This window comes from Aedes albopictus, chromosome 3 (genome assembly GCF_035046485.1).
Source record: "Aedes albopictus strain Foshan chromosome 3, AalbF5, whole genome shotgun sequence".
Taxonomy (NCBI): Eukaryota; Metazoa; Arthropoda; class Insecta; order Diptera; family Culicidae; genus Aedes; species Aedes albopictus.
Window position 1 is genome coordinate 374398203 of NC_085138.1, and position 27670 is coordinate 374425872.

At 39.4% G+C, this 27670-nt stretch overlaps 1 protein-coding gene across 9 annotated transcripts in view; it reads left to right on the forward strand.

The window, feature by feature from the left end:
* LOC109409854 (endophilin-A) overlaps window positions 1-26018 on the forward strand; it is a 188848-nt gene extending 162830 nt beyond the window's left edge. For 5 of the 9 annotated variants that reach the window (XM_062855695.1, XM_062855699.1, XM_062855697.1 and 2 more), the window contains 3 exons: window positions 1364-2055; window positions 12224-12348; window positions 20691-26018. In XM_062855695.1, the coding sequence (XP_062711679.1) occupies window positions 1364-2055; window positions 12224-12348; window positions 20691-20810 (937 nt within the window). In that variant the 3' untranslated portion in view covers window positions 20811-26018. Of the gene's footprint in view, window positions 1-1363; window positions 2056-11319; window positions 11413-12223; window positions 12349-20690 lie in introns of all 9 variants that reach the window. The other 4 variants (XM_062855701.1, XM_062855700.1, XM_062855698.1 and 1 more) reach the window with 3 other exon arrangements.
* Window positions 26019-27670: the final 1652 nt, after the last annotated feature.

A 27670-nucleotide genomic window follows, 5' to 3' on the forward strand; every position in this document is an offset into this window, starting at 1 on the left:
TGTCATGAACTCAACCGAACTTGTGTATGCCTGCCGCTGCGAAGTCGTGTGCGAAATTCGAATGTGATGATAATGAATCCGGCCGAGTCTAAGTGACATGTAGAATTTAAGCGATTTGAGCTGGGTTCCAACGAAAGCCAACATAGCGGACAAAGCTACGAAATGGGACAAAGGCTCTGAATCTCAAGTGCAATACCCTTAGTTTTGTGGTTCCGCCTTTCTACGTCTCAGAACAATGGTTGGAACGTCTTCAAAATTTGTAAACTTGAGAATGGTACGAGAAGATGTAATGCATCATGGCTTACATTCCTCGTTGAATCAGGATGAACTACAATGCGCACTCGTAGAGGAAACATTATGGAAAGTATCCCAGACAGAATGCTATTCTGGATTGCTGGAAATTAAGCTCCTATAAGCTCCGACTAGTGGTACACCGGACATATTGCATGCTTGCATGGTCAAGTCCAAACCATTCTACAAAGTATAGCAATTCCTGGACGACCAAGGAATACTCCGACAAAATCCTTTGACCAAGCTAATCACCTATATTTATCATGGCTGTGTCCATCACTCAAACCGGGGAACCACCGTCGTGAACGAAATTCGGCAGAGGTTTGGTCTGTAATCAATGGTTTCGTGGGCTTGTAGAAAATAACAGTACCTGGCAAAGACGCACCAGTTCGTCAAGCGCTCGCTCGCACAGCGTTACGAATTTTCAGAGAGTCCGTAGTGACGCTGGCTCTATTGGACACCGTAAAAATCAGTGAACCTAAGGGCATGCAACATGGTGGCTCCAGAGAGGAGCCAAGACTTATTACAGGTTCACGGGTAAAATGATGTTGTGATGATGATCTCTGCCACAGCGTCATTGAGACGGATCAGGTTATTTCGCGTGGTCCATCAAGGAATAATGACATGAGCTGCTGCATTAGATTGGCAGTCGAAGAATTGGTTCACTCGTGTTTTATGTTGCACTGACGCATTCATTTTCTTCGTTACCTTGTTCCCCCATGTCTACGTTTTCCACAGTGCTCATCGATGAGCTTCTTGCATCTTCCAATCATCTCACATTTGCTTATAAAAAGGCTCCCGTCACATTTCGATTTGTTACTGATACATAGAGCTTTCGTATTTCCAAGAACGGAAAATTCATTTTTATGCAACTAGTTCCATAAATAACTGTATTCGAACTTCGGACGCGTTTTCCGTTAATTGTTTCTACATAGTTATCCACGAATTGGCAGGAAAACCATTAGACTATTGCCCCGTTTCCGTCTAGACTCTAAGCCATTTAAATACATCATAACAACCATTTATTTCTGGATTCCACTCTAATTTCAAATTTTGTAATTCCTATTTCCAGACGAGAGGAAGCCGCCAGCCGTCCAAAATCGGAATTCGTCCCCAAGACGCTAGCGGATTTGAACATCGAAACGCTCGGTTCCCAGGACGGAATGAATGGTGGGCCACATTTCCTTAATCCCAATAGAGTAAAAAATTCCCATCATCACATGTACAGTTCTCAGCAAAATTTATCCACCCACCAACACGGCAACAGCGGCAGTAACAACTACAGCAACAACAATAATAGTAACTTTAATCGGAACAAGCTGTACGGGTCACAGCAAAGCCTATCGTCGTCGCTGTCGACGAGGAGTGGCGGGGCCGCTAGTACCGGTGGCGGTGGCGGTGGTGGTGTCGGTGATCCTTTTCTAAAACCTCCCCCGTACGGGTCGCTAGCGACCCAGCAGGATTCGTCCGTGACCTCCGTCGACAGCTGGCTGAACGCGTGGGATCAGCCTTCGAGTGCTGCGGTGGTACCGCCCGCGGCTTCTACCAATGCCGCCGCCGGTTCGCGTGCCTATAATAGTCAAAACCAGGGGAAATTTTCAAACTTTAACAGCAGTAACCACCAGAAAAACTACAACAACAACAACAACAACAGTGTGTATAATACTAGCTCCACCACTACTACTACCACTTTCTCCACCACTAGCAAGTTCGGGTCAAAATTCGCTAACAACAACAACAACAACTTTAATGATCCCTGGTCAGGTGACTTATGTTTTATTTTCCTTTATTTTATGTTCTGTATATTGTTTCGCTTTAGTTTGTTAGTTAGTCAAGGAGCAACACAGCATTCAAATTTTTATTTAGAGAAATTGAATAAGTACCTAATTACGGAGCTTTGTTGTTCTTTATAAATGGTGGTGGGTTGATGTTTTCCGTCAATAGAACAATTCTACTGACTCAAATATGTATATTCAAATTTGAAGTAAAATTGGTTTTGGATAGGTTTTGAAAACTAAATAATTTCTCTTTGGTTTTCTGGTAGTTCTACAAATGACCCCGAATCAATTAAGCTTTAAAATGCTACTTGCTTTCTGATCTACATCGTGAGTTTTCTTTCAAACTTAGAACAGCTGTTAGCATTTTCATCATATTCGCTTCTTTCGGCATTTTTCAATTGGTTCAATAGGTCAGAGTTTTTCGCAAGAGTTCACAAAGATTCCTTCCAATATTTTTCCAGGATTTTCTTACAAAGATTCCAGGATGTATTCCGTGAAATTTTTTAGAAAAATCCTTGCAAGAAATGTGTAAACAACTATTGAAGAAATCCCAAAAGAAGCACTCACAATCTAGAGAAAATTTCTGGTAAAAAAAGAGAAAATTAACTACTCCAAAAGATTAACGTATCAAGACACAAATAGAACCTCACAAATGCACAAATAAAAGCGCATTGCCAAAAAAAAAAAAAAAACACAACACTCGAAACATAAATGTACTCTGTTATCCAGATGGATAACACCTTCCGATCACAGGATGACGAAGTTTCATTAATTGGTGTGGGTCCATCAGTTATCCCGGAATTGTGTTTTGAATGCCAGTTAGCCTTTTAGATGACAGTCATTGCTGCTGTTTTCATAGCTTGTTTTGTCTATGAACACTAATCCTAACTGGGCATCCCTATTCGTGTTTTATTACTAGAGCTCTATAACTTGACGTTCGTGTTAGGGAAAGGTTTACATCTCTAGTACTTGACCGCTGCCCGTAATGACCTGAAAGTTGGCAATCAAAATAGGATTGCATTGTCTTAATCATGTAACAAACGTTTCTATCCGTGACATGATTCCGGGAAAATTTCTTGATGTAATCCCGGAGAAATTTTTTTTTTCAATTATCTGTAAGAAATCCTGTAAAAAAAACTACGACGAAAAGCGCGGAAATATCAGCAAAATATCAACCAGAAGTCCTGCAAAAAACGCAAAAAAAATGCAGAAGGAACTTTGGAAAAAATCTTGAGAGAAAGTCTAGGATAAATTCAGAGAGCTCTGTGAGACGTCTCAGGAACAATATCGGAAGGAATCTTCTAAGAGAAGTCCCATGACAAGCTCCGAGAAGTGAAACTTCAAGAGAAATCCCACGAAAATAATGCAAATGTGCCAGGAGAAACTCTTGTGTTAAATCCCGAGAAAAACTCTAGAAGATAGCTCACGAACATTTCTTGACGAAATTACAGGAGAAATATCGGAAGAAATCTCAGGAAAAAACTAATGCTGAAAATTCGTGAAAGCTCCTGAACAAATCCTTGGAGAAGCTTAGGTAAAAGTCCCAGGAATAACTCCTGTATAAACTTAAGGTGAAATCCGGGAAGATTTCTTTTAAGGAAATCCCAAGACGAACACTGGAAGGAATCGCGAAATTCCGGGGCAACATCTGAGAAATATCCTGAGAGAAACTCCTGTGCAGATATTTCTTTGTGTAAAACGCAAGAGGAATTCTAAAAAAAAAACAATACCGAAAAAACCGAAATTGCTTGATACCTTAAAGAGTTCAGGATTTCTCCTAGACTCCTAGGGTTTCTTTATACGAGATCGTTTTGGGGTTAAATTCCATTGAGATTCATCTTTTTAGAAGTACCCTTTGAAATTTATCTTGTGATTTATCTGGGGTTTCTTTCAAACTTTTTTTTCTGAATTCTTCTGCGATGCTTTCTAAGATTGTTTTAGAGGTTCCCCAAAAAAAATCTTCCTGTAATTCCGTCTTGAGTTTTTCTATCAGGAGTTCTTTCTAGGTTCTTAAAAGAGTTCATTCATTGTCACTCCAGGATTCAGGGTTTTTCCAGGAGTTCCTTCTGGAATTCTAGTATGAGTACTTTTTGAGTTTCCTGCTGGTACTGCCGTAATTCTGCAAAGTGACGTAAGCGGCATTGATACGTTTGACCCATTTTTTGGTTATTATGCATAAAACTCTTGGTCATCCGCTAAGTTTCTTTCCATAGATCATAGATTACGACTAGATCTTGCATTCTAATACAGCAGGCATACCACAGTGTTATTTTTACTCCAGATATTATGTATAATATACCCAAAAATGTCGACATTTTGAATGGCGCTTACGTCACTTTACAGAATTACGGCAGTGGAGTTCCTACTCGAATTCACCATTGACTTCGTTCTTGGATACTCTAAGAGCTGCTGCTGGATTCTGTTGCATTCTCTGCAAAATTGTCTTTTGAATTTCTAAAAAAATCTGTTGAGTTTCATCCATGATTTCCTCTTTTGAATCCTACAGGATTTCCTTGTTTGAATCTTTCATATTTTTTTTTTGTCTGGGCGTCCACCAGAAGTTTCCGGAGTAATTCCTAGATCGTATTTCTGTATAACCTCCAGAATGATTTCTGGGGAGAATTATAGACAAAATTCCTGTAGAAATCCTTATACAACTTCCGACGAAATTCCTGAAAAATTCTCAGAAGGAATCTATGAAGAAATGTTGATGGATCCACAGTTGGAATTCGTGAAAGAATTCCCAAAATGAGTAAATGAGGAATCTCCTGAATGACTTCTTGGAGTTATCCACAGATGTAATTTCAGGAATATCTAGAGTTTCTAGAGGAATCCTCGATGTAGTTTCAGAAGGAAACCCCAGAAACAATTCCTTCTTAACCCTTGTGTGGCCGACAGGGTATCCGGATATCCATAAATGGAATAATTCGTAAAAGGCATTCCTGGAAGAACCATCAAAAATATTTTTCTGGAGGTTTTGGCAGATGATATCCAATCCGCAGATGAAATTCCAAGAGAAATTCCAGTAAAAATATTTGGAGAATCACCAGATGGAATTGCTGTAGGAGTATCCAGGATGAGCTCCTGGATTAATCGAATCCCCAAAACGGCTTTAGGTAGTAATCCACAGATGTAATTCCAAGAGGAATCCCCACAAAGGGATTCCAGGTGTTCCAGGAGGACTCCGCCGGCGCAGTTTCTGTAGGAAGCCCCAGAAGGAATTGCTGATGAAATCTACAGCAGGAATTCATGAAGGTATCCTCAGATAACATGTCTAAATCCACAAATGAAGTTTTTGGAGTAATCCATCGATTGCATTCCTGGAGGAACACTCAGAATTCATTCTGAGATTCTTGTGAATATTAATCCTAAAAAGTATTTCTGGAGGAATTCCCAGAGAATTGCTGAAGGGACACAACAAAGCTAATAGGAACTGAAAAAAAACAACAACAATGTCTCCAGTAGCTTTTACGAAAATTTCCTTAAAAGATCTATTGAGAACTCTCCCTTGAGTGTCAATGATCGATCGATATTCCCTTTTTTGTCTTCTGTATATTTTTTTTCAAGAATGCTTTAGGTAATCTTGTGAGATTCTTCTTTGTTTTCCCTTATAATTTCTTCTGAATTTCTTTTGGGATCCCTCGAGGGCTTTTTGTTTGACATACCTCCAGGCCCGGATTAAGGACTGTGGAGGCCCGGGCCAGAGCGAATGTGGAGGCCCCTCGGAGGTACAAATGTTATGAGTAAAAAAGTTTTTCTTTATTTTTGATCAATAAAGTTAATATTTAGCAAGCATAAACGATTTTATAGGGGCCCCTAAAATGTGGGGGCCCGGGACCCTGGCTCCCGCCTCCCCCTTAGATCCGGCCCTGCATACCTCTAAGCGTGTTCTTAAGATTTCCTCAGAATTTTTCTCTGGTAGTTTCTTTAAATTTCTTTCGAAAATATCGTGACTTTCCTTAAACTATTTTTCTGTTTCCTTTTGCTGCGGTTCCTTTTGAAATTCATCCAGGAGATCCTCCGAAAAAGCCGACAGGACTGTCTGCGGTATAATCCAAAAGTTTTTTTTTTTTTTTTAATTTTCATTATAAGTTCCATCAGGAATTCATTCATCAATTTCATCGGAGATTCTTTCAAGAAATCCTTCACGGATTCTTGTAGGAACAACTTGTAGGTTTCCAAAAGTGTTCCTTCTGGAAATTTTTGGGATATGCTTCTGATGTTAAACCAGATGCCCATTAAAAATATAAAGAAATGCCTTCTGAGATTTCTTCAGAGGATGCTTCAGAAGTTCTGATTCCTCTTAAAGTTTTTCTTGGTTTCTACCAGGGTTTCCTTTTGGGATTTCAAGGAGTTGCCTTTGAAATTGTTCCCAAATACAAATAGGATTCGTCCAGGAATTTCTCCGAAGTTCCTTCTGAGATCCCTGCATGAATTCCTTTCAGAATTAATCCATGACCTCGTTCTTGAACGCTCTAAAAGCTTCTGCTGAGTTCTGTTCATAATCGTCTTCGAAATTTTAACAGGATTTACTACAGGGTTTCTTACAAGCATTGCTGCTGGGAATTCTCCAGGAGTTTTTGATGAATTCCCTTGTCGTCGGAAGGATTCTATTCTGAATTCCTGTAGAAATCTCTAAAAGAATTTATGAAAGAATTCCTAAAGATGTCCCCAGAACAATTTTTTTTAGAATTTCTGGTAATTCTTGCAGAAATGCCTTTTAAGACTCCTCCAGAAATTGCTTCAGAAGTTTTTTCCTGTAATTCCTGCTACAGTTTTTTTGGTCCCTGTCACGGGTATCTTTTGGGATTCTTCAAAGACTTCCTTTTGTTTTTTTTTTTCAAATCCAACTGCTACACTCCACAAGACTCTCCAGGAATATCTCCGAAATTTCTTCTGGGTTTTTGAGAATATATTTTTTATTACGTTGCATTGTTTTTCTGTGATTCTGAAGAATTCACCTTTGACTTCGTTCTTGAATGCTTCTATTGCTTTTACTTCATAATCGTTTTTAGATTTTTTTTAGGGTTTACTACTGAGACAAGTGTTTCTTATAGGAATCCTCGAAGAGTTTTGATGAATTCCTTAGATTGAATTCCTGGAATTGTGGGAAGGATACTAGACTGAAATCCGGTAATAATCCATAAAAGAAATTACGAAGGAATTCCTGGAGAAATCCCCAGAAGGAAACCATAAAGAAAGCTGGCTGAATCTACAGATGGCATTCGTGGAGGAACCCCAGAAGTCTGTAGAGGTATTCTCTAAAGGAGCTCCTCAGATGAACCCCCAACAGGAATTCCTAGATGAGTCCCCAGCAGGATTTGTTGGAGGTATCAGCAGATGGCATTGATGGAGTCTTCCCACTAGAAGTTCCTGGTGAAATCCCCAGAGGGAAGGTCTGGAGAAATCTCCAGTTGAAGTTTCCGAAATTCTGAAGTAATCCGTATAAAGCATTCCCGGAGATATTCGTAGTAGTATTTTCTGAAAGAATCCCCAGATGAAACTTCTGAAAGAATTTCCAAAAGGCATGTTCGGAGGAATTCCGGAAAGAAATTCCAGGATTGACGCCCAGTATGACTTCTTGGAGAAATCATCACATGAATGTTAAGGTAACCCGGTAGGGGTGGCGTTTCGAATCCAGTTTGGCTTTCTATTCCGCAGAATCGTAACTTGTTCCATGGCTTAGTTGGTTAAAGCGCCGGACTAGCGATAAGGAGTCGTGAGTCCGAATCCCACTAAAACAAGTGCTAATTTTTTCACACATTTATCTCTCAATTTGTCTAATCAACGCACTTTGCCATCAAATGCCTCAAGTTTTCACGTCTAAGCCCTAAACATCTGATAATTCTTTCAAATTCTATTTCGACGAAACTTTTATAGGGTAAATCGTCAATTGTTGCACGACAATTGTTTATTCAGTTAGGTCTTCGGTACCCGGTTGGTCCAGATTCTTTTTGTAAGGAAGAATCTATGGCCGAGGTTTTTATCAATCCTTTTTTTCTGCCCATTATAGCATATTTATCCATACTTAAACATGGTTTGTTATACTATTGAATGAACCCCGGGATAGATTACCGAAACAATACCCTGGCTAAAGGAATCCCTAAACTAATCCAGGAGGAATCCCGGCGAAAATTTCTGAAGAAATCCCGAGAGCAATACATGAAAGAATCTCAACATGAATCACTGAGAGCATCCCAGAAATAATTCGGCATGGAATTTTTCGAGGAATCTAAGGAGATGTCTGGGAAGGAGCAAGGCCCTGCAAGAATCTTAAGAGAACTCCTAGGAAAATCTTTGAGAAAATCTCCGGAGGATTAATTAATGAACTCCCGGGAGGATTCAATGAAGGAATCCTGGGAGGAATTCCTGAAGTAATCCCGGATGAAACCCATAATGGAAGCCCCGAAGAAGTCCCTGAAGAAACCCGGGAGAATACCCAGGAACAATTCTGAAGGAATTCTCTGAAAGTATACCTGAAGGAATCATTTGAGTCTGAGGAATCTCGAAGGTATACCGGGATGAATTTCTAAAAGAAACCCGGACAGAATCAATGAAGAATTTATGGTAAAGAATCCTGGATCCAGGAGAACCCACAAAATCACAAATGTTAAAATGGATCTCGGGAGGTATACCTGTAAGAATGTCGAAAGTAATCCCGGTTAAATTCCTTCAAGGAATCCTTAGAATAATCATTCAAAAATCCCAAAATAAAGCAATTCTTAGAGAAATTGTTGAAGGTATCTCGGAAGAAATCAATGAGGGGTTTCTGCGATAAATTTCTAAAGGAATGCCGGAAGGATTCCTTGAGGAAAGCCCGGGAAAACCATTGAAGGAATCCCAGGAGTAAATCTGGAAAGGGTCCAGGAGGTATCCCTAGTTTTTTTTTTCTGTATTAACGAGATTTTTAGCCCTAGGCTAGTTCATCTCGGGACCCACGCTTTACTTCCCTTCCGAAGGAAGAACTCACATTTTGCGAGTTTGTCGGGAGTGGGATTCGATCCCAGGTCCTCAGAGGTATCCCTAGTGCAATCTCTGGAATAATCCGTGAAAGAATCCCAAGAGAATATCCTTGAATTCCTACATAAATTATAGAAGGAATCCCGGGATGGATCCCTGATAGAATTTCGAAAAATATCCCTGAAGAAAGCCCGGGAGAATTCAATCCCTGAAAGAATTCCGGGTGGACTCCCCACTAAAATTCTTTCAGGAATCAATGAGAAATTCCTAAGAAAACTCGGGAAGAATCAATGAAGGAATCTCGGAAAAAAAATCTCTGAAGGAATCTTTGAAAAAGAAAACAGAATGAATCTTGTGAGGAATGCCCAAAGGAAACTAGGGAAAATCGATGAACAAATTCCGGGAGGAATCAATGAAGGAATCTAAAAAGGAATCCTGGAAGAAAATTCGGAAGAGAACCCAGGAATAATCCTCGAGTAACCGCTGATAGAATCTCAGGAATAATCAGTAAAAGAATGAGGCAGGAATCGCGGGAGAAATCCGCAAAGGAATCAATCCCCGGGAGGTTCAATGAAAGAATTCTGGGAGGAATCCTGGATGGAATGTAGGAAAATATCCTTGAAGAATGCCGGGAGAAAGTTCCACAAGGAATCCTTGGAGACATCCTTTAAGGGAACCCGGATAAGACCATTGGATGAATTCCGGAAATTTCAGGAAGAATCCTGAGAAAAATTATGGAGAAATCCCTGAAAGAATCTCGGGAGGCATTCCTGGGGAATTCTGAGAATGATACTGGAAAGTGTCCCAGGAAGAATCCTGAGCTGAAATCCAGGAGGAGCCCATGGAGAATTATCGGGAAATATCGATAAATGGTGTCTCAAAATCGTAGATAATTTGAAATTTATAGTACAAACTTGTTGTTTTTTTGTTTTTATTTTTAACCTAACTTTTTTTTATTTGTTCGTTGTTATGAAAACAATTTCCATGTCTTGTCTATTTGTTCTCTTGCTTTTATGTATATATTTTTATAATTGGCCATTAAACTACATACCCGTGTATGTGCGTGTAGTAATCGTGGTGGTGGTAAGTTAGAATGAGTATTCTGATGATGACTAACGTATGTGTAGTGGTATTTGTTTAACGGTAGTAATAATTGGTTATTATCCAACACACCTCCGACGAGTCATTAGGAGGAACATCATACAGGAAACATCATTGTTGAACAACAGTGAATAATATGAACACTTCAATTGATAAAGACTAGTTGGAAAACACATGAAAGTTTGCCTTTATCTTTAAAACAATCCATTAATTGTTTATTTAGGAATTGAAGTTCATTTGTCAAAACTTCGTAGTTCATCTTGAAATCCGCGCAAATGAACATATCAATATTGAATGATACCATTCACATAATAAATTAGTTTATTCCACATCAGTAACTAGTACATTCAGGCTTTGGTTAGGTATTCCGCATTAGTTATTTTGCGTCTTCAAAAAAACACACTTAGGATAAATAACAGCCTTCTATACCGGTGAATGTAATAACTAACAAATACATTATTTTGCCTCTAATTAACGCGACTGTTTGAAAACACATTGCACTTAACACACTCGTTACAAATTTGTCATCTTGTTGAACGTCATTTTATTTATTCTTGATTACAGCATTTCAGCAGATTACGTGCATCCTGAACTAATCCATTCAACATTGAGTAGTGTTTGTAGCTGATACATTTGGTGATGGGAATAATGAAACAAATATTTACATTGACTTCTTCCTTTCATTCCTACAACAATCCTTGGTACAGATTTTTATGATAGCCGTGTTTTCACTTAGCTCATTCTCATAACGTTTCATGTTTTTGTTCTTCCACTGTTCAAGTCATAGTAAACCTGAGTTTTATGTCGTATATGATTCCATATTCGTACAAGTTCTTTTTTATCGCCAGTTTGTTTCTTAACGAATCCTACATGTGTCGATTGTCGGTGTCCTTCAATGAATTTTCGGATTGACGTTCTCTTTGATGTGAATGAAAATTTTCCTAAAATATGCTACATTCAGTTTTTAAACCTTCAAATTATGTTTTCCTTGAAAATGTGACATTCGACATAACCTATAATACACGCAGAAATATAAAAATCAACTTCTCCTATATCTGTACCCCCTGTTAATCGTACTGCGCAATCCGCAACAAAGATCTGCTCCGTATCTTTCAATCTCTTGTATCTTTCTTTCTCTCGTTTTCTTTCTCTTTCTTCCTGTGTACTTACTTTGGGACCGAAACCCTAGGCGGTTCATCATCGCGTCTCAATTCGCCGGTCAATAAACCGACTCATCTGGAACTTTTGGGTAACGGTCAAGCGCAGGCGCGTTCCACCAATGGTAATCAAAATTTGACAGAATCGAAACAAAATAAAACAAAAAATCGTAATAATAATGAGTTCACATTAGTCGTTCTCGTTGACGCTGAGTTTCTCTTGTTTGGTTTTCGAAAATTCGTTTTTCTTTGCTTAATATGTAACACCAAATTTATGATTCGCAGTTTTTTTTTTCGATTTTATTCGTGTGATTGAAACTTTTATTCTAATTTGTTCAAATTAAACTTTTATTTTAACCAGTCATCGATTTTACCTTTCAAAATTAAATGCATGCTTGATTCGATGAAATAATCATCATTAATTTTGTACAGAAAAGTTTTTTTTTAATTCAATTCGTTCAACAAACCCACTTACTTAATAGTTCCAGCTGCCATCACTAATTTAATTTAGCGGTTTTCAACAAGGTTTTCAATCAAGAGTATTAACTACCAGAACTGCTGTCCACAAAACAAGCCTTCCTTTTGCATGTTTCCACCGTTTCATCTTTCTTTGACGACGTTTTCCGTTCGAGTTTAATGTGTTTCAAATGGCACCCGCCCTGTTCTGTGTAGTGATTATACTTGTTTTGTTACCATAATTTAGTTTTCATGTGTCGTCCACAATTTTAGTAACATCTACTTACATGCTCATCTGTCGGTAGTTTAATCCCCACATGCAATAAGAATTGTGACGTAGCTTACAGTAGAAATTTGAACTTGAACCTCAGTAGCAAGTAAAAACTTAGCGAATAGAGAAATCTGATGCGTAACAATCTTAGCTTGAACTAAAGCATCTCACTAACAAACAATCGTCTTTCTGTTTCTTGTTCTATCCAGCTTCGCCATTGCCATCGCCAATGCGGTCACCAGCGCGGACGCCGATGCCCGCCAAGCCTACGCAACCCTGCTGTACGGCGCTGTACGATTTCGAGCCGGAGAACCCCGGAGAGCTGGGTTTCAAGGTTAGTACATCTAGATCCATGTTAGTATCTAAATAAAGTCGTATAGCAATGTCGTAGAACCCTTACGAATGTTTGAGCTCCCAGATTTATCTCAAACTCGCTACAATATATATTCGGGATATGTTACTTACCTTAACTTATCGGTTAGACAAAGGCCTGAGTATCCTCTGCTGTTCGTAGAAGTCGTCTCAATTCTACTCGGTCCATGGCTGTGCATCTCGAGTTCCGCACTCTGTGAAGGGTCCGAAAATCGTCCTCCACTTGATCAACTCACCTAGCTCGCTGCGCTCCACGTCTTCTTGAACCGGTCGGATGACTCTCGAGAACCATTTTAATCGGGTTGCTATCCGACATACTGATGACGTGACCCGCCCACCGTATCCTCCCGATTTTCGAGGTATGGACGATGGTTGGTTCTCTCAGCAGCTGATGCAGCTCGTGGTTCATTCGCCTTCTCCCGTCTTCCATCTGCACTCCGCCGTTGATGGTACGCAACACCTTCCGTTCGAAAACTCCAAGGGCGCGTTGGTCCTCTGCACGTAGGGTCCATGTTTCGTGCCCATAGAGGACGACCGGTCTAATCAACGTTTTGTAGATGGTTAACTTCGTGTTACGGCGAACTTTATTCAATCGTAGAGTTCTGCGGAGTCCAAAGTAAGCACGATTTCCTGCCACAATGCACCTCTGAATTTCTCTGCTGGTATCGTTGTCGGCGGTTACCAGTGAGCCCAAGTACACGAATTCTTCAACCGCCTCAATTTCATCACCGTCGATATAAATTCGGGGTGGCGGGCGCGGTTATTCCTCCCTGGAGCCCTTTGCCATCATGTACTTTGTCTTCGACACATTTATGGCTAATCCGATTCGCCTGGCTTCACTCTTTAGTCGGATGTACGTTTCCGCCATCGTCTCAAATTTACGAGCAATAATATCAATATCATCAGCGAAACCAAGCAGCTGAACGGATTTCATGAAAATCGTCCCACTCGTGTTTATCCTCGCTCTCCTAATTACACCCTCTAAAGCAATGTTGAACAGCAAGCACGAAAGACCATCACCTTGCCGTAACCCTCTGCGAGATTCGAAGGGACTCGAGAGTGTCCCTGATACTCGAACTACGCACATAACTCGATCCATCGTCGCCTTGATTAATCGTATCAGTTTATCCGGGAATCTGTATTCGTGCATAATCTGCCATTGCTGTCCTCGATCGATTGTATCATACGCCGATTTGAAATCGATGAACAAATGATGTGTGGGCACGTTGTATTCGCGGCATTTCTGCAACACCTGACGGATGGTGAACATCTGGTCCGTTGTAACGCGTTCACCCATGAATCCAGCCTGATATTGCCTCATGAACTCTCTTGCAATCGGTGATAGACGGCGGCATAAAATTTGAGAGAGTACCTTGTAGGCAGCGCTCAGTAGTGTGATCGCGCGATAGTTCCCGCAATCCAACTTATCGACCTTTTTGTAGATGAGACACACGATACCTTCCATCCACTCCTCCGGTAACACTTTCTCCTCCCAAATCGTGGAAATGACCCAGTGTAGTGCTTCTCCACCGTGTTTTAGTAACTCGCTTGGTAGTTGATCTGCTCCAGTGGCTTTGTTGTTTTTCAACCTTGCTGAGTTCCTCTTCAATCTCTTGGAGGTTAGGGGCTGGAAATCTTTCGTCCTGCGCACTAGACCTGTTCACTTTTTTTTACCTACCCGTGTCACATCAAATTATCAATCCACATGCAAAAACAAGTCTTCAGTCCAAAAATGAGTCAAATTGATAAAGGTTTAGAGGTGTATCAAATCGATTTTGTGTTTTTTCGAGCATTTTCATGAAAATGTACTCCAATATCCAGAAAATTGCACCGAGAAGGTACCGAAAACACCGTTCAAATATAGTTGGAACAATACTCTACAGCTTTGCCGAAGACACTACGGTGTTTAAATTGCTTATTTCAAAGTTATTCAACAATTTTCGTTAAAAAATCGCGAAAAACTACAATATTTTTACGATTTTTCATGTAAAAGTCATGTAAATTTGCATTGTTTTAAGTGACTAAATTAATTAGCTATTGCTCCTATGTGTTACGAACATTTCGTCCATACATCATTTTGGTGTAGGAATTCGTTTTCATTGACTAATTATCAAAAGTATGTCACGTTGATACTAAAAATCGCATAGAGTTACCAGCACAAAATTAAACAAAGTTACCCATGATTAAAACGTCATTAGGGGTAGGCGGGGCATTATGGACACCCGGGGCAGAATGGACACCCTCAGTATTTTGAAATATGCGAACTTTTTTGAACTTTTAATGAATGGAGAATATAGTCCATTTGTCTAAAACGTAATTTCAGGAAAGAAACATTCGAAATTAAAATTATACTTGATTTTACATGAAAAAGTTGCGTCCTCCGTTTTTTGTGCATGGAAATTTTAATTTTCACACCATCTAAAATAAGATTTAGTGATTAATTTATTGCAGGTCGAGCAAAACCTGATATTTCTAGAACACATGCAAGTAGTTTTACTGTATCTACATGCTTAACATGTTTATATTTTCTTCTTTATTATATCAAAAATCAAGTTTGGAAATATCCTCTGCTGCCGGGGCAAAATGGACACTCACCTTTTTGAAAGAAGCGGCAAGGGAAAAATATAACCTAAATCACAAACCAACCAAATTCTTCGATTTCAGTATATTTTCGGTTAAATGTTCACTATAGTAGACATAGGGTGAAACAAATTGGTCAAAAAACGACAGCAGTGGAAAATAGTTGTTCTATGCACATCTGTACATGCCGACAAAAACGAAGCTTTATCCAAAACAGCCTGAATTTAAATTAACTGAACAAAAATGAACTACTTCGGCGTATTATTCATCCATAATAGTTGTTTTGTAATGAAATGACTTTATAGGTGTAAATAATGTACGAAATTCGTAAAAGTCTCATGGTGTCCATATTGCCCCACCTGGGTGTCCATTCTGCCCCGTATGCTTGAAGACGGTCATGAAAAACTAACATTTTTCATAACATTTTTTAAAGTGGATAAATCATTTTTCTTCGTGAGCATTCTTATGCAATAGATGCTAAATAGACTTTAAAATGATACATGTATCAAAAAACTAAACTTTTTTGACATCTTGCCAGGTAAAGTTGGCAAAAACCTTAGGGTGTCCATATTGCCCCGCCTACCCCTACATTTCTTTGTCGCATCTGCATCAGTTTTAATTTGGTGTAGATGGTTGAGCATGAGACTGCCGATTCGAAGATTCAAGGTTCGAGCCCTGGAATAGGATTTTTTGCGTCTCGATCCAGCTAAGTTAATGAGACTACGATCTGCATCTCATTGCAATTTGGCATCATAGCCTTGTTTCGAAACCGTAGTAAGAATGAAGTTTCCCTTTATCGTGTAGTTGTGTTGCTTGTGGCTAGATAGATGCAAGTAATCTCCACAGTTGTATGATAAATGTTGCATCCAGAAGCAGTTCCATCATCGTATTGAATTGTTTTAGCTAAATTAATCGATATCAAACAGATGTCCAATATTTCGTCCAGCTGATCTCGTCGACACGATTTCTTGTCAACAAGTAAACTAAATATCTAACTAGTCCTGGAATGGGCTTAATTGGCAGATCCCGATCATCATTATTTGGGAGATTGCGTGTAAGACATGGGCCATGGCAGATTCATCATCCTAACTGCTACAAAGAAAGAAAAAAAAAACTTATGTATTTGAGCTTGAATCTGGGACCTTCTGATCCGCAGGCTCGAGCCTTATCATCTGCGCCATTTCTGATACTTGAATCAAAAGACATTAGAATACGATGGCATGACGTCTTAATCATGGGTAACTTTGTTTTAATTCGTGCTGGCAACTCTACGCGATTTTTAGTATCAACGTGACATACTTTTGATAATTAGTCATTGAAAACGAATTCCTACACGAAAACGATGTATGGCCGAAATGTTCGTTACACAAAGGAGAAATAGCTAATTAATTTAGTCACGTAAAATAATGTAAAATTACATGACTTTTATATGTAAAATCGTAAAAATATCGTGTTTTTTCGTGATTTTTCAACTAAAATGTTTGAATAGCTTCGAAATAAGCAATTTAAACACCATAGTATCTTTGGCAAAGTTGTAGAGTATTGTACTAACTATGTCCTAACGGTATTTTCGGCACCCTTTCGGAGCAATTTTCTGGATTTATGAGTAAATTTCAGTAAAAACGGTTAAAAAAACACAAAATCGATTTGATACACCTTTAAATCTTTATAAATTTGGCTCAATTTTGGACTGAAGACTTGTTTTTGCATGTGGATTGATAATTTGATGTGTCACGGAGAATCGGAGAAAAAAAGTTTCAAAGTGAACAGGTCTACTGCGCACGTACTCCTAGATCTGTTACCGCACCACCTTCGGTGCTTCCAACTTCGCCATTGAGGTGCTCATCGTAATGCTGCTGCCATCTCTCGACCACCTCATGCTCGCTCGTGAGAATATTCCCGTGATTATCTCGGCACATGTCGGCTTGTGGCACAAAGCCTCGGCGCGAGTGGTTCAGCTTCTCGTAGAACTTTCGTGTGTCCTTAGCGCGGTACAGATCTTCCATCGCTTCGCGATCTCGTTCTTCCTGCTGGCGCTTCTTCATCCGGAAGACTGAGTTCTGCCTGTTCCACGCCTGTTTGTAACGTGCCTCATTCGCTCTCGTACGGTGTTGCAGCATTCTCGCCCATGCTGCATTCTTCTCGTTTTTCAACTGTTCCTATTCGTCGTCGTACCAGTCGTTTCTGTGATTCGGAGTCGCGAAGCCTAGTGCTGTAGCCGAGGTACTACCTATGGCGGATCGGATGTCCCTCCAGCCATCTTCAAGTGTAGCTGCGCCAAGCTGCTTTTCCGTTGGTAGGGCCACTGCTAACTGCTGCGCGTAGTCTTGAGCCACTTCTACGTTACGAAGTTGCTCGATGTTGAGCCGCGGCGTTCGACTTCGACGCGTGGTAATAACTGTCGAAAGTTTTGAGCGCATGCATACAGCAACTAAGTAGTGATCCGAATCTATATTCGCACTGCGGTATGTGCGGACATTGGTTATATCCGAGAAGAATTTACCGTCGATTAGAACGTGGTCGATTTGGTTTTCTGTTTGATGGTCGGGTGATCTCCAGGTGGCTTTGTGGATATCTTTGCGGAGGAAGAAGGTGCTTCGGACTACCATACCACGGGAGGCTGCAAAGTTTACGCATCGCTGGCCGTTATCATACGGCGTGCAGGCTGTTTCGCTCGATTACCGGTCTGTACATTTCCTCCCTTCCTACCTGCGCATTTATGTCACCTACAACGATTTTCACGTCACGCGGCGAGCAACCATCGTATGTTTGCTCTAACTGCGCGTAGAACGCTTCTTTCTCGTCATCCAGCTCTTCCTTCGTGTGGGCAGTGGACGTTGATGATGCTGTAGTTCAGGCCTGCCCAACCTTTTACTGCTGCGGGCCACAAGTGGCACTTCATACCAGTCAACGGGCCAGAAATTTAAATCCGACGATAATACATTTTTTTGCAAAAACTTCTTTGAGTTTTACTGATCAATATGACCAAAACAAATTTTAAAATTCTAAAGATGAAAATAGAACTTTTTAGTTTCTAATGGAATTTCAGTAAAAATATATGAAAATTCTTCCAGAATAGTGAAATTCGTTTCAGTATTAAGAGAGATGCAAGGCAAGATTCTACGATGGGCCCTATTGATGTTTCTATGATGTTCCTGAGCTTGCTGAACTCTTACGAAAATTCGTAAAATTTTGATTGATGTTATTTTATATATTTTAAAGTTACTCGAAGTTCAAATATATATATTGCCCTTTACTGGCATTTATCAGATTGGCTGGAATGTTTGAAAACAATGTGATTAGAAGGCACAGAATGTTGCTAATTAACAAATTGAGAGATGAAATTTGTGAAAAAAATCGCGTTCTGATGGGATTCAACCCACGGTTCCGTATTCACTAGACCAGCGCTTTAACCAACTAAGCTGCAAAACATTTCATCTCTCATTTTGTCAATAAGCAACATTCTGTGCCTTCTAATTACAAGTTTTTGCTTGTATTATTCGAAGTTGTTGTTGTTGAAATGTTTTTATTTATTAATTTTACAATGCCAGCAAGAGTTCTCAAATTCTTACAAAAACTTTCATATTGACATAATCTAATTCTTAATCGCCATGTTAATACATGTGTTTAAACATTTATAAACCTCAATCAATCAATAAAATTGCTTTTCTTTTAATAACATTTCACTTATAGAATTAATTATTTAAAAATGTTTATGCTCAGGCCGAATTCTAATATTTTTTTTCATTCGTGCCGCGGGCCGCACAAAATCTCCTCGCGGGCCGGATCCGGCCCGCGGGCCGTACGTTGGGCAGCCCTGCTGTAGTTGAAGAAACAGCCCTTAACTCTTAACATACACATATCCTTGCGTTGATCGGCTGCCACCCGATCACACGTTGCCGCATCTTGCCCAACACTATACATCCTGTTCCCAGTTCATTGGTGGTGCCACAGCTGTGGTAGAAGGCGACCCTAAGAGGTTGAATCCTTCTTCGATTTTTGTGGTTTACAAGAATCCATCCTCTCAGAGTTTTTCTTGGTCGGCTTCGTCGACTGCTCTGCATTGGTGGTCTTCTTCTTGGACGTCTTCTGCGTATCCTGGTGTTCTTTCGTGGTTTCACATTTCAAGCAACTCCAGTCGCAATCCCCAACGTCCTGGGAAACTCCTGCACAGCTGACATGGTACCAGAGAAGAGAAGGGCATCTCAGAACAAACCGAACACACGAAAAGTGATAAATTTTAGGCGTGAAAAATCGACTCGATTTATTTTGTTTCTACCCATTTCGTTTCCATCGTGTATAAACGTCAAAACAACTGCATGGCTCAAAGTGTATTGATTATTTCAGGTATAATTAAAACTAATGGACAGATGACGTCATATCGATGATTAATTATCTTATTCTTCGAAATTTTGTTTCATGGAGAGCATATCAATTGTTTTTTCGACCACTATCGCAATAATATGGTGCACGTACCAAAGATGTTTTTTGCAATTGCAGGCTGTTATAAAGCATAATAATGGTGTTTTAACAATTTTTCTTGATTATCATAATGGATTCATCTATTCATCTATTCACTATTGTATGGCGTACCCTATTTACGGTTTTAAGAGATAAGCAACTTCGACTGTATCCCCGAAATACATTCTAGTTAAACACATTTTTTTGCGAATTAGTTTTTTGTGTTGGTGTACCTGCCTCCGAAATACTTTGCTTTTTCGTGTCAACACGGTTGAAATTTTCCGTGTAAAAAGTGTGGCTTCAACCGCTAGGTGTCGCGACCAACAGCATGAAATATTTTTCAATTTCTGACTCGGGAGATGGCCTTCTCTTCTCTGATGGTACCGACAGCCACAAGTTTTACACCGAACTAACTGACCATTTTCTACACATGCGCACATTACACATTGTTTTTCGGAAGCTCGGATCCGGGAAGATACTGGTGATTTATTGCCACCCGCGCGCGATCGGGAAACGACAAATGCGTTGTTCTTATTGGTGGTCTTGTGGCTACCGCTTCTGATTCGGTCCTGTGTTCAATCCCTGGCCCGTTCCTTTCCTCCTACTTTGTATCTTTCTATATACTTTCTCCCTCCTCTCCATTATATACAACTCATATATATTCACATGTTCATAGCCATCGCTAGAACAGAAACGGGTTTAAAAAGCCGTTTCCCTTCCTTTCAACTTTCGCAGCACAGTATCAATCTCTCAGATATCGCCTACGAGTTATGCGATCGAGCGGACTATGCCGCATTATCTTCAAAGTAATAAACATGCTAAACTTTCGCCTTTCTTACGCCTGGCATCCACGCACCAATGTGTGAACCATTTGCCAACAATATCTCACCAACACTACGACATCCGCATGAATTTTGTGCAGACGCAGAGGTATATTCGGTCTGATGTGGATTCAAACGTCCTTCCCCTTTCCCACATTGACCTGCAACTTGACATAGCAGGCGCCATTGTTGCCTAAAAATAGAAGATTACCAGCACTCACATACTGAAGATGCCTGCTTAGTCCCCGGCAGATATCTCATTGGTTTCCTGTGTAAGTGTAGCTGGTCTGGCGATACTGGAGTAGCATCCACGAGCGGTCAATCAATCTCAAGTTCAACTACGCCACGGGCCCCGGAAACACTATATTTATCCTAAATAGTTAATTACATGCAATGATTTATCCGATTCCTAACACCATTTTCTTTCTCACACTCTTTCCAGGAAAACGACGTCATCACGCTCATTCAGCGTGTGGACGAGAACTGGTTCGAAGGCAGCGTCAACGGCCGAACCGGCTACTTCCCCCAGTCGTACGTGCAGGTCACCGTTCCATTGCCCTAAGAAGCTAAGCTGGCAGGCAGGCAGCAGCTGAGCAGAATGCACGCGCTAGGCTATAGTCGATAGATTACACTAAATACTACTGGCGTCTTCGTCAACAAACACATACATACACACACACACACAGAGACTAGGTTTTATCATTGATCGGTTTTCGAATTTCTTAGTTTTTTAAATTTTGAAATCGTAATTGTAATCGTTCCGCTCTCCCCCTCAAGACGAGAGAAGAAAAACTTCCCAGCAGACTCTTATTAGTATGATTACCGATAGGAAAATTGAAAGATGGAAAAACTCGGGATGGTCTAGGTTCCGAAGTTCAACGGCGGAATTCAAAAGTCAAAATCAAATGCATGGACAATGTGCAGTAGGTGGTACTGGCTGCAGTCACCGGAATCTGCTCGCAGAGAGAATGTGTGAAACAATAGGATTTTACTAGATTACGATATGGAAACAAGATATTGAAACTATGAAGTATTTACAAGAGATTTATTGCGATTCAGCCGAAAATTTGACTCTTTCTGTTCAAGCCCCACACGATTATTGATGCAAAGAAAACGGAGAAAAGCAAAAAGAAAAAAAAACTATGTACGTGTAAGGTGTTAATTACTATCCATAACCGGGATAGCGAGTAACAGGAGGAGGAGGGACGGAAGACAAAAAGAGTCTACCATATGTGTATAGAGTTAAGGAGAAACACGTCGGTGTGATTGATTGTTGAGTTTGTCCCGCGGTGCGAGATGTGTTACACGATTGCGAATAATAGTTAAAGTTACACTTATGTCTCAATGCATCCAAACTGCTCTGGAAGCAGACCCTAACTGATCCATTGGTTACATAAATATGGATATCGTTTCATTGAGTATCTTAAAACTTTGGGGAACATTGGTATTACATACCTGCAAGGAATGGAAAAACTTTTCTTAGAAATTGCTCTAGGAATTTTTCTAGGTAACTCAAAATATCCTACAAAAACTTTGTAAGGATTTTGCAACACTTCTTACAGGGTTTGTTAAAAAAAACTTCTATTAATTTCCTTAGGAGCTATTCAAGACGTTTCGTCTCATATATCTCTAATGATTTCTTCATGATTTTGTTTTCGAACACTAATTCAAAGAGACTCCTCAGACGCTTCTAAAAAACCTTTCAAAAACCTTTTCAACGAATTTGTAACTTATAAGGAACACCATAAGGAGTTACTTCAAGGTTTTCTGCCAGTATCCCCCCAAAAGCGGTTCTATGGATTCAGAAGGTACTTACCTCAGTATTCCTCTAGAACTGTTTTCAGGATCTTTACAAGCCATTATCATAGGAATCATTCCAAGTTTTGATCCAGGAATTCTCACAGAAACCCCAAAAATCCTACAGGGATGTTGCCAAGATGTTTTGTTGAAAGTCCCTAAAGAAATTATCTTAGGAACTCCACTGATCAACGTGTTTTTGTAATTCTATCAGAGATTCGATAGGCATTCTAAGACATTCTATACAAACTTTCTACAGCAAATTCTCAAATGGCACCAAGAACTCCTTCATGGAGTACTTCATGGATGAAATTGGATATCCTCTTTAGAGCAAGAATTGTTCATATAATTTCACTAGAACTAGGGATTGCAACAGAAAATTCCTAATGAGGCAACAGGTAATTGGAATTGGTCAGGGAACCACTTGAATAAAAATGTCTTTACAAGCTCATCCATGGTTTCCTCTAGGAACTCTCCATGGAAGTTTTAAATAATTGCAACAGAAAGTGCTTTTAAGCTTTTATCCAGAAACTCTAGTAATTTCTTCAAGAGACAGGTGTTTCTACAGGAACTCTTCAAGCGATAATCGTAGATTTCTTCAGGGTCTATTCCACGGTCTTTTTCAGTAAGCCTTCTTGAATTCTTCCAGGAAATTCTCTCAAAACATCTTCAGAAAGTAATCCAAGAACAGTAAGTTTCTAGGAATTCTTTCTTAGAAATGTTTTTGGAAGTTCCTAAAATATGCAACCCTGTGGAGATTATTTCCGGATCAGTTCCTTTTGCAATTCAATCGGGAATTCCTCAAGCAATTATACACGCAATTTATCCGGCAATTTCTCTCAAAATGTCTCTTTAAATCAATCATTGACAGAGGCATTTCCCTCTTTTAAAATAGTAAGTAAAGTAAGTATAAATAAACAGTATTATTGCTACAATATGCTCAGGGAATCCCAAATAGTTCTCCATAAATCCTTCTGGAAACTAGAGCAATTGATTTTGCAGAAAATTCGCTTGGAGTCATTTTGAAAATGCTTCTGGGAAATTTTCGGACAAAATTTAAGTAGCAAGAAGTTGTAGTTTTGTTGGCGATGCTAAAGATTTCTTTGGAGTTTCTCTGGTAATTTCTTGAATTTTTTTTTTCAATAGTAGTTTCGCTTGTAATGCTAAAGCTTTCATTAGAAAATTTCTTGAAATTCCTTGAAAAATTTCTCCGAATACTCAGGAATATTTGTAAGGATTCTCTGGGAATTCACAAAACATTCCTATTTCAAACAGTCTTCTGGAGATTCTTCGTTAAATTTCACTGAGACCTCATATGGGGTCGCAAGTTTCAGATGGAAATTTCCTCTGACACTGGGAGTTCCTTCGAAATCTCTTCCAGTTATTTATTTTGGAATATTTTTTTCTGAATTACTTCTGAGAATGGCGTTGAGAAGAATTTAGTTGCTACACGTTTCTGAATTGTTCTGAAAAAGTCCTGCGAGATCGTCTCTAGTAAATCATTTAAAATACTCTCCAAGAAAAACAGAATTTCTCGGATTTTTTTTATATTATATCGCTGAGAATTCCATTGAAGTGTTTGCTGGAATGACAGTGCAAGTTTTCAAGAATCGGAGTTCCGTTTTTTTGAGAATCCCTTCCAAAATGTCTTCATGAATCTCTCAAGAAATCACCAGGAGTTTATGTGAGAACTTCTCTGATCATTCTCTCGATAAATCATCCGGAAATCCTTCTGAAAGCTTCTGGAAGTTTTGGGAAATTATTGGAATTCTCCGAGTATTCCTCAACAAATATCTTCGGAAAATGTCACTCTGAGAATTCATCTATTAATTTCTCTAAGAACTCCTCTGGGAATCATTTTGCGCCATTTCTTCAGTAGTCCGTTTGCAAATTTCTATCAATTTCACTGGAAATCCCTTTGGAAAGTTCTTTGTGACTTCCATTGGGAGTTCCTCAGCGATGTCTTCAGGGTCAGAATATCTTCGGCCGAATGGCCTTACACCAGAATATCTTACCAACTCTCTCCAAAAATTCTTCTGGGAATTGTACTGAAAATTCCTCCAAATTCTCTAGTAATCATCCAAAAATTTCTCTGGGTAAAATCTGGAAATTCTGCCAAGAATTTCTTTGGAAATTTATTAGGAATAATTTTAAAAAAATGTTGGAATTTCTTTGGAAACTCTTGGGAACTCATCCGTGAATAATTGAGTTTCCCTAAAACCTAGCAGAAAGCAGAACATAACACTGGCAATTTATCATTTCGCGAATTATATCTCTGGTAATCTCTCAGGGAATTCCTGCGGGTAATCTTCTTAGGAAATCCTGAAACAATCTCTAGGAATTCCTCTGGAATAACTTCGGAAGTTCTTCTGGAAATACCTGTGTGTCTCGTCTTCAAATATCTCCTAAAATTCCTCAGGTAATTACTTTGTGAGTTCCTCCGGAAATTTTTCGGCAAATTTATCCGAAAATTCTTCTAGGAGTACTTAAACTTCTTTCAAAAGTTCATTCGAGATTTCCCTTGAAAATGTCTTTGAAAATTCCTCTAGCAATTTTGCTGGGAATTCCATTGGGAGCTACCTGAGAATTCCTCAAGAAATTTCTCTGGAATTCGTCCAGTTCATCTCTGAAAAAAAATCTGACGAATTTCAAGGATTGTTTCTTAAGAATTTCTTGCGCTGTGGATTATTTCAGGAGCGAAATATGTAAAATTGATTTGTCTTTGTAATAGAGACTTTAAGCAAATATGTAAAAGTTATTCAGTGAAACAAAACACCTGAAAAGGTTGCAAAGACCAATAATAATGCTGCGTTTTCATACATATGCTAACCAATGTAGGTAATTAAGTTTGGATGCAAAAGAAAACTCTACACACGCTTAATTTCCATGCCGGCAGCAAAGAAAACGATACATGGAGAAAGGGGAGTATCTCATTTTGGCATGATGGTCGTTTGACATAACCTCAATCATAATCCTTCTTCTCATATTGGTCATTCTTAACGTTATGCCAAATGACCATGACGTCAAACGGGATTACTCCCAGATAAAGAAACCATATAGTTGAACTTCATCTGACCATGATTTTTGTCTTGTCGTTCGACGACAAACGCCTCCTAGTTCTCTAGTTCTGATAGTTTTAGAAGAGACATTATTGAGTTTTAAGCAGACTAACAGACAGATTTTATTCATATTGAGAAAAATCTTTAACCTTTAACCTATAAGCCGCCGCCGCAGCCGTCGTTGCTTGAGCCACAAGCCGTTCGTCTTCAGTTGTTAGGTTTTAACAGGAAAACTTAGTTTAAACAAATACCTAAATGAGATAAACACATCGATATTAGTCAAATGAAGCGATTATTTGCTGTGCTAAGAATGTTACATATGATACATATATTTGAGTTCCAGTCAGAGAAACGTGTGCACGTGTGAATGTTTATCGATCGGGCTTAGTAGTGTAGCTAAGTGTAGAAGATGAAAAGAGATGGTTTCGTCGTGAGAATTTCCCGGAAATTCCGTTGCAAACTTGAGAACTTAACCCCGGAGAAGACTTTTGTCACTGAGAAAGCAGAAGGCGCGTGACGACCACCATATATGCATCAGTTGTGTTTAAAATCGATCGATCGATCACGAATGTCACCATTGAATGTTATACCTAAATCGGAAGGTTCTGTTATTTTATTGTTGACGATGTGGTTCGGATTCGGTTCTGTTTTCCTTTCTCTAAGGGCACTGTTATTTTACGTTGTTCTTGTTTGTTCTCATGTTCTTCGCGATTCCATCAGTTTTCGCCGTGTCGTCTGTTCAAGTGATCGAGATTGAGTTAGAGAGCTAAACAAAAAATGCAAATGAAAATATCTATCTTGTTCGAAAGGAGCTATAATCTAAACGCGAGAGTATTAACTGTGTATATAATTTTAGTAGGTTTCGTTGAATAAACTCTTTCAAATGCTAGTCGCCGATCTGCGACTGAACGTTAGTTAGAATTCGGATCATTTTCTCTCTCTTCGGTTCGATTGTGTTTCAGTTATTTTCGAAAGAAATCCTTTGTTCGCTCATTTCTTACACTGTTACGTTGTTTTTAAAGTAGGTCATCTGTTCCGTAGAAAACCATACCTAAATTGAGAAAGAAGACGTATCATCAATCAAGAAAAAGAAATCATTATTACGTGCACAGAGATGAGAAAACTTTAGATAGGATACTAAAAGCTATTGTTCTTGAAAGTCGTGAATGCCTGCCGCGATGGTAAATCTTGTTTTCGCTATGTGAGGGATTGGTTAAGTATATTTATGCTTTACGTTCTACGTGTTCACCTAGGAGTTGATATTCCGTTTCTACATGAATAAGAATAAATATTTATTGTTGTAATTGCAGGATTTTTAATCAATTCTCGCGCTTAGTATCATACGGGCGTATCTACAATGATCGATTTCTCTTCATCGATTTTCTCTTTGGTTAATAACTTGGCCGGCAAATCATGTTCGGTTGTTTTTGTTGTTTTGGAAGCTAGTCCTAGTCGTCCTTCACCGAAACACACCCAGAGATTATCTGAAAATAGGCAGTATTTCCCGGGATAATCCGAAGAGAAAATCGATGAAGAGAAATCGATCATTGTAGATACGCCTGTATGATACTAAACGCGAGAATTTATACATCAACGCACTTATTTCTTTTTTTAAAATATGTAAAATTCTGTGATGGATGTGACATTTATATTAGGCTTCCCCACGGCAAACCAATGCAGGTCTTAAATAAGAATGAAAACTCAAATATGATACATGTAACCTTGTTAAGTGTGGTTGCCAGGCCCGGCAGGAATTTCATCCGTCGCTTTGGCGTTTCCCTCCTCTAAGGCTAGATATTAAGGGAGCCGCATAAGAGCTTATAGAGCATACGCTTTCGGAAGAAAGCTCTTATCCAGCAAAAATGTTAGTTGGGTATTGTCAGCCCCAGCCAGATTTTCATCCGCCGTTTAGGCGTCTCCCTTCTCCAATGTGAGACATTATTGCCAGCTCCGGTAGGAGTCTGGTCCGTTGTTTTTGGCCGATAAACCGATGCATTATCGCGAACCCCGATCGGGCCGGTTTGGCATCTCCCGTCCCTAAGGCGAGACATTGTTTATTGCCTGCTCCGGTACGATTTTCATCCACCGCTTAGACATCTTTCTCTATCGAGGTGAGATTTTCTGAATTCTGTATTTGTCTGATTCGATTGGATTTGGATTGGATGAAATCCGTCGGTAAAACAGATTGTTCATAATTATCTGTTGTCTTCTGAATTCTAATGGGGTTCAATCCTCTGTTAGGGATAATGTCTAGTCCATCATCCGACTAGTCCTCCTTGCTTCCAACAGTAAACCCTTCTATCATTGAACTCACGCAATAATAGTTTCTTGCCTATCGCCAATGCGGTATTTGTTCAGTTGGCTCAGTGTTGTACCACTGTATACTAGGGAATCTTCCAAAACGGCCTTCTGGAATTGCATTTTCGAAAGATTCTTCAAGAATTTCTCTGAAAATTTTTTGAACTTTCGCCGACTATTCCCCAAAGTTGTCCTCTATTCTCGGATTTGTCTGAGAGCTTTTTCAAGAATTTGCTAGTTTTGAACAGCTACTACTGGAGCTTATCAG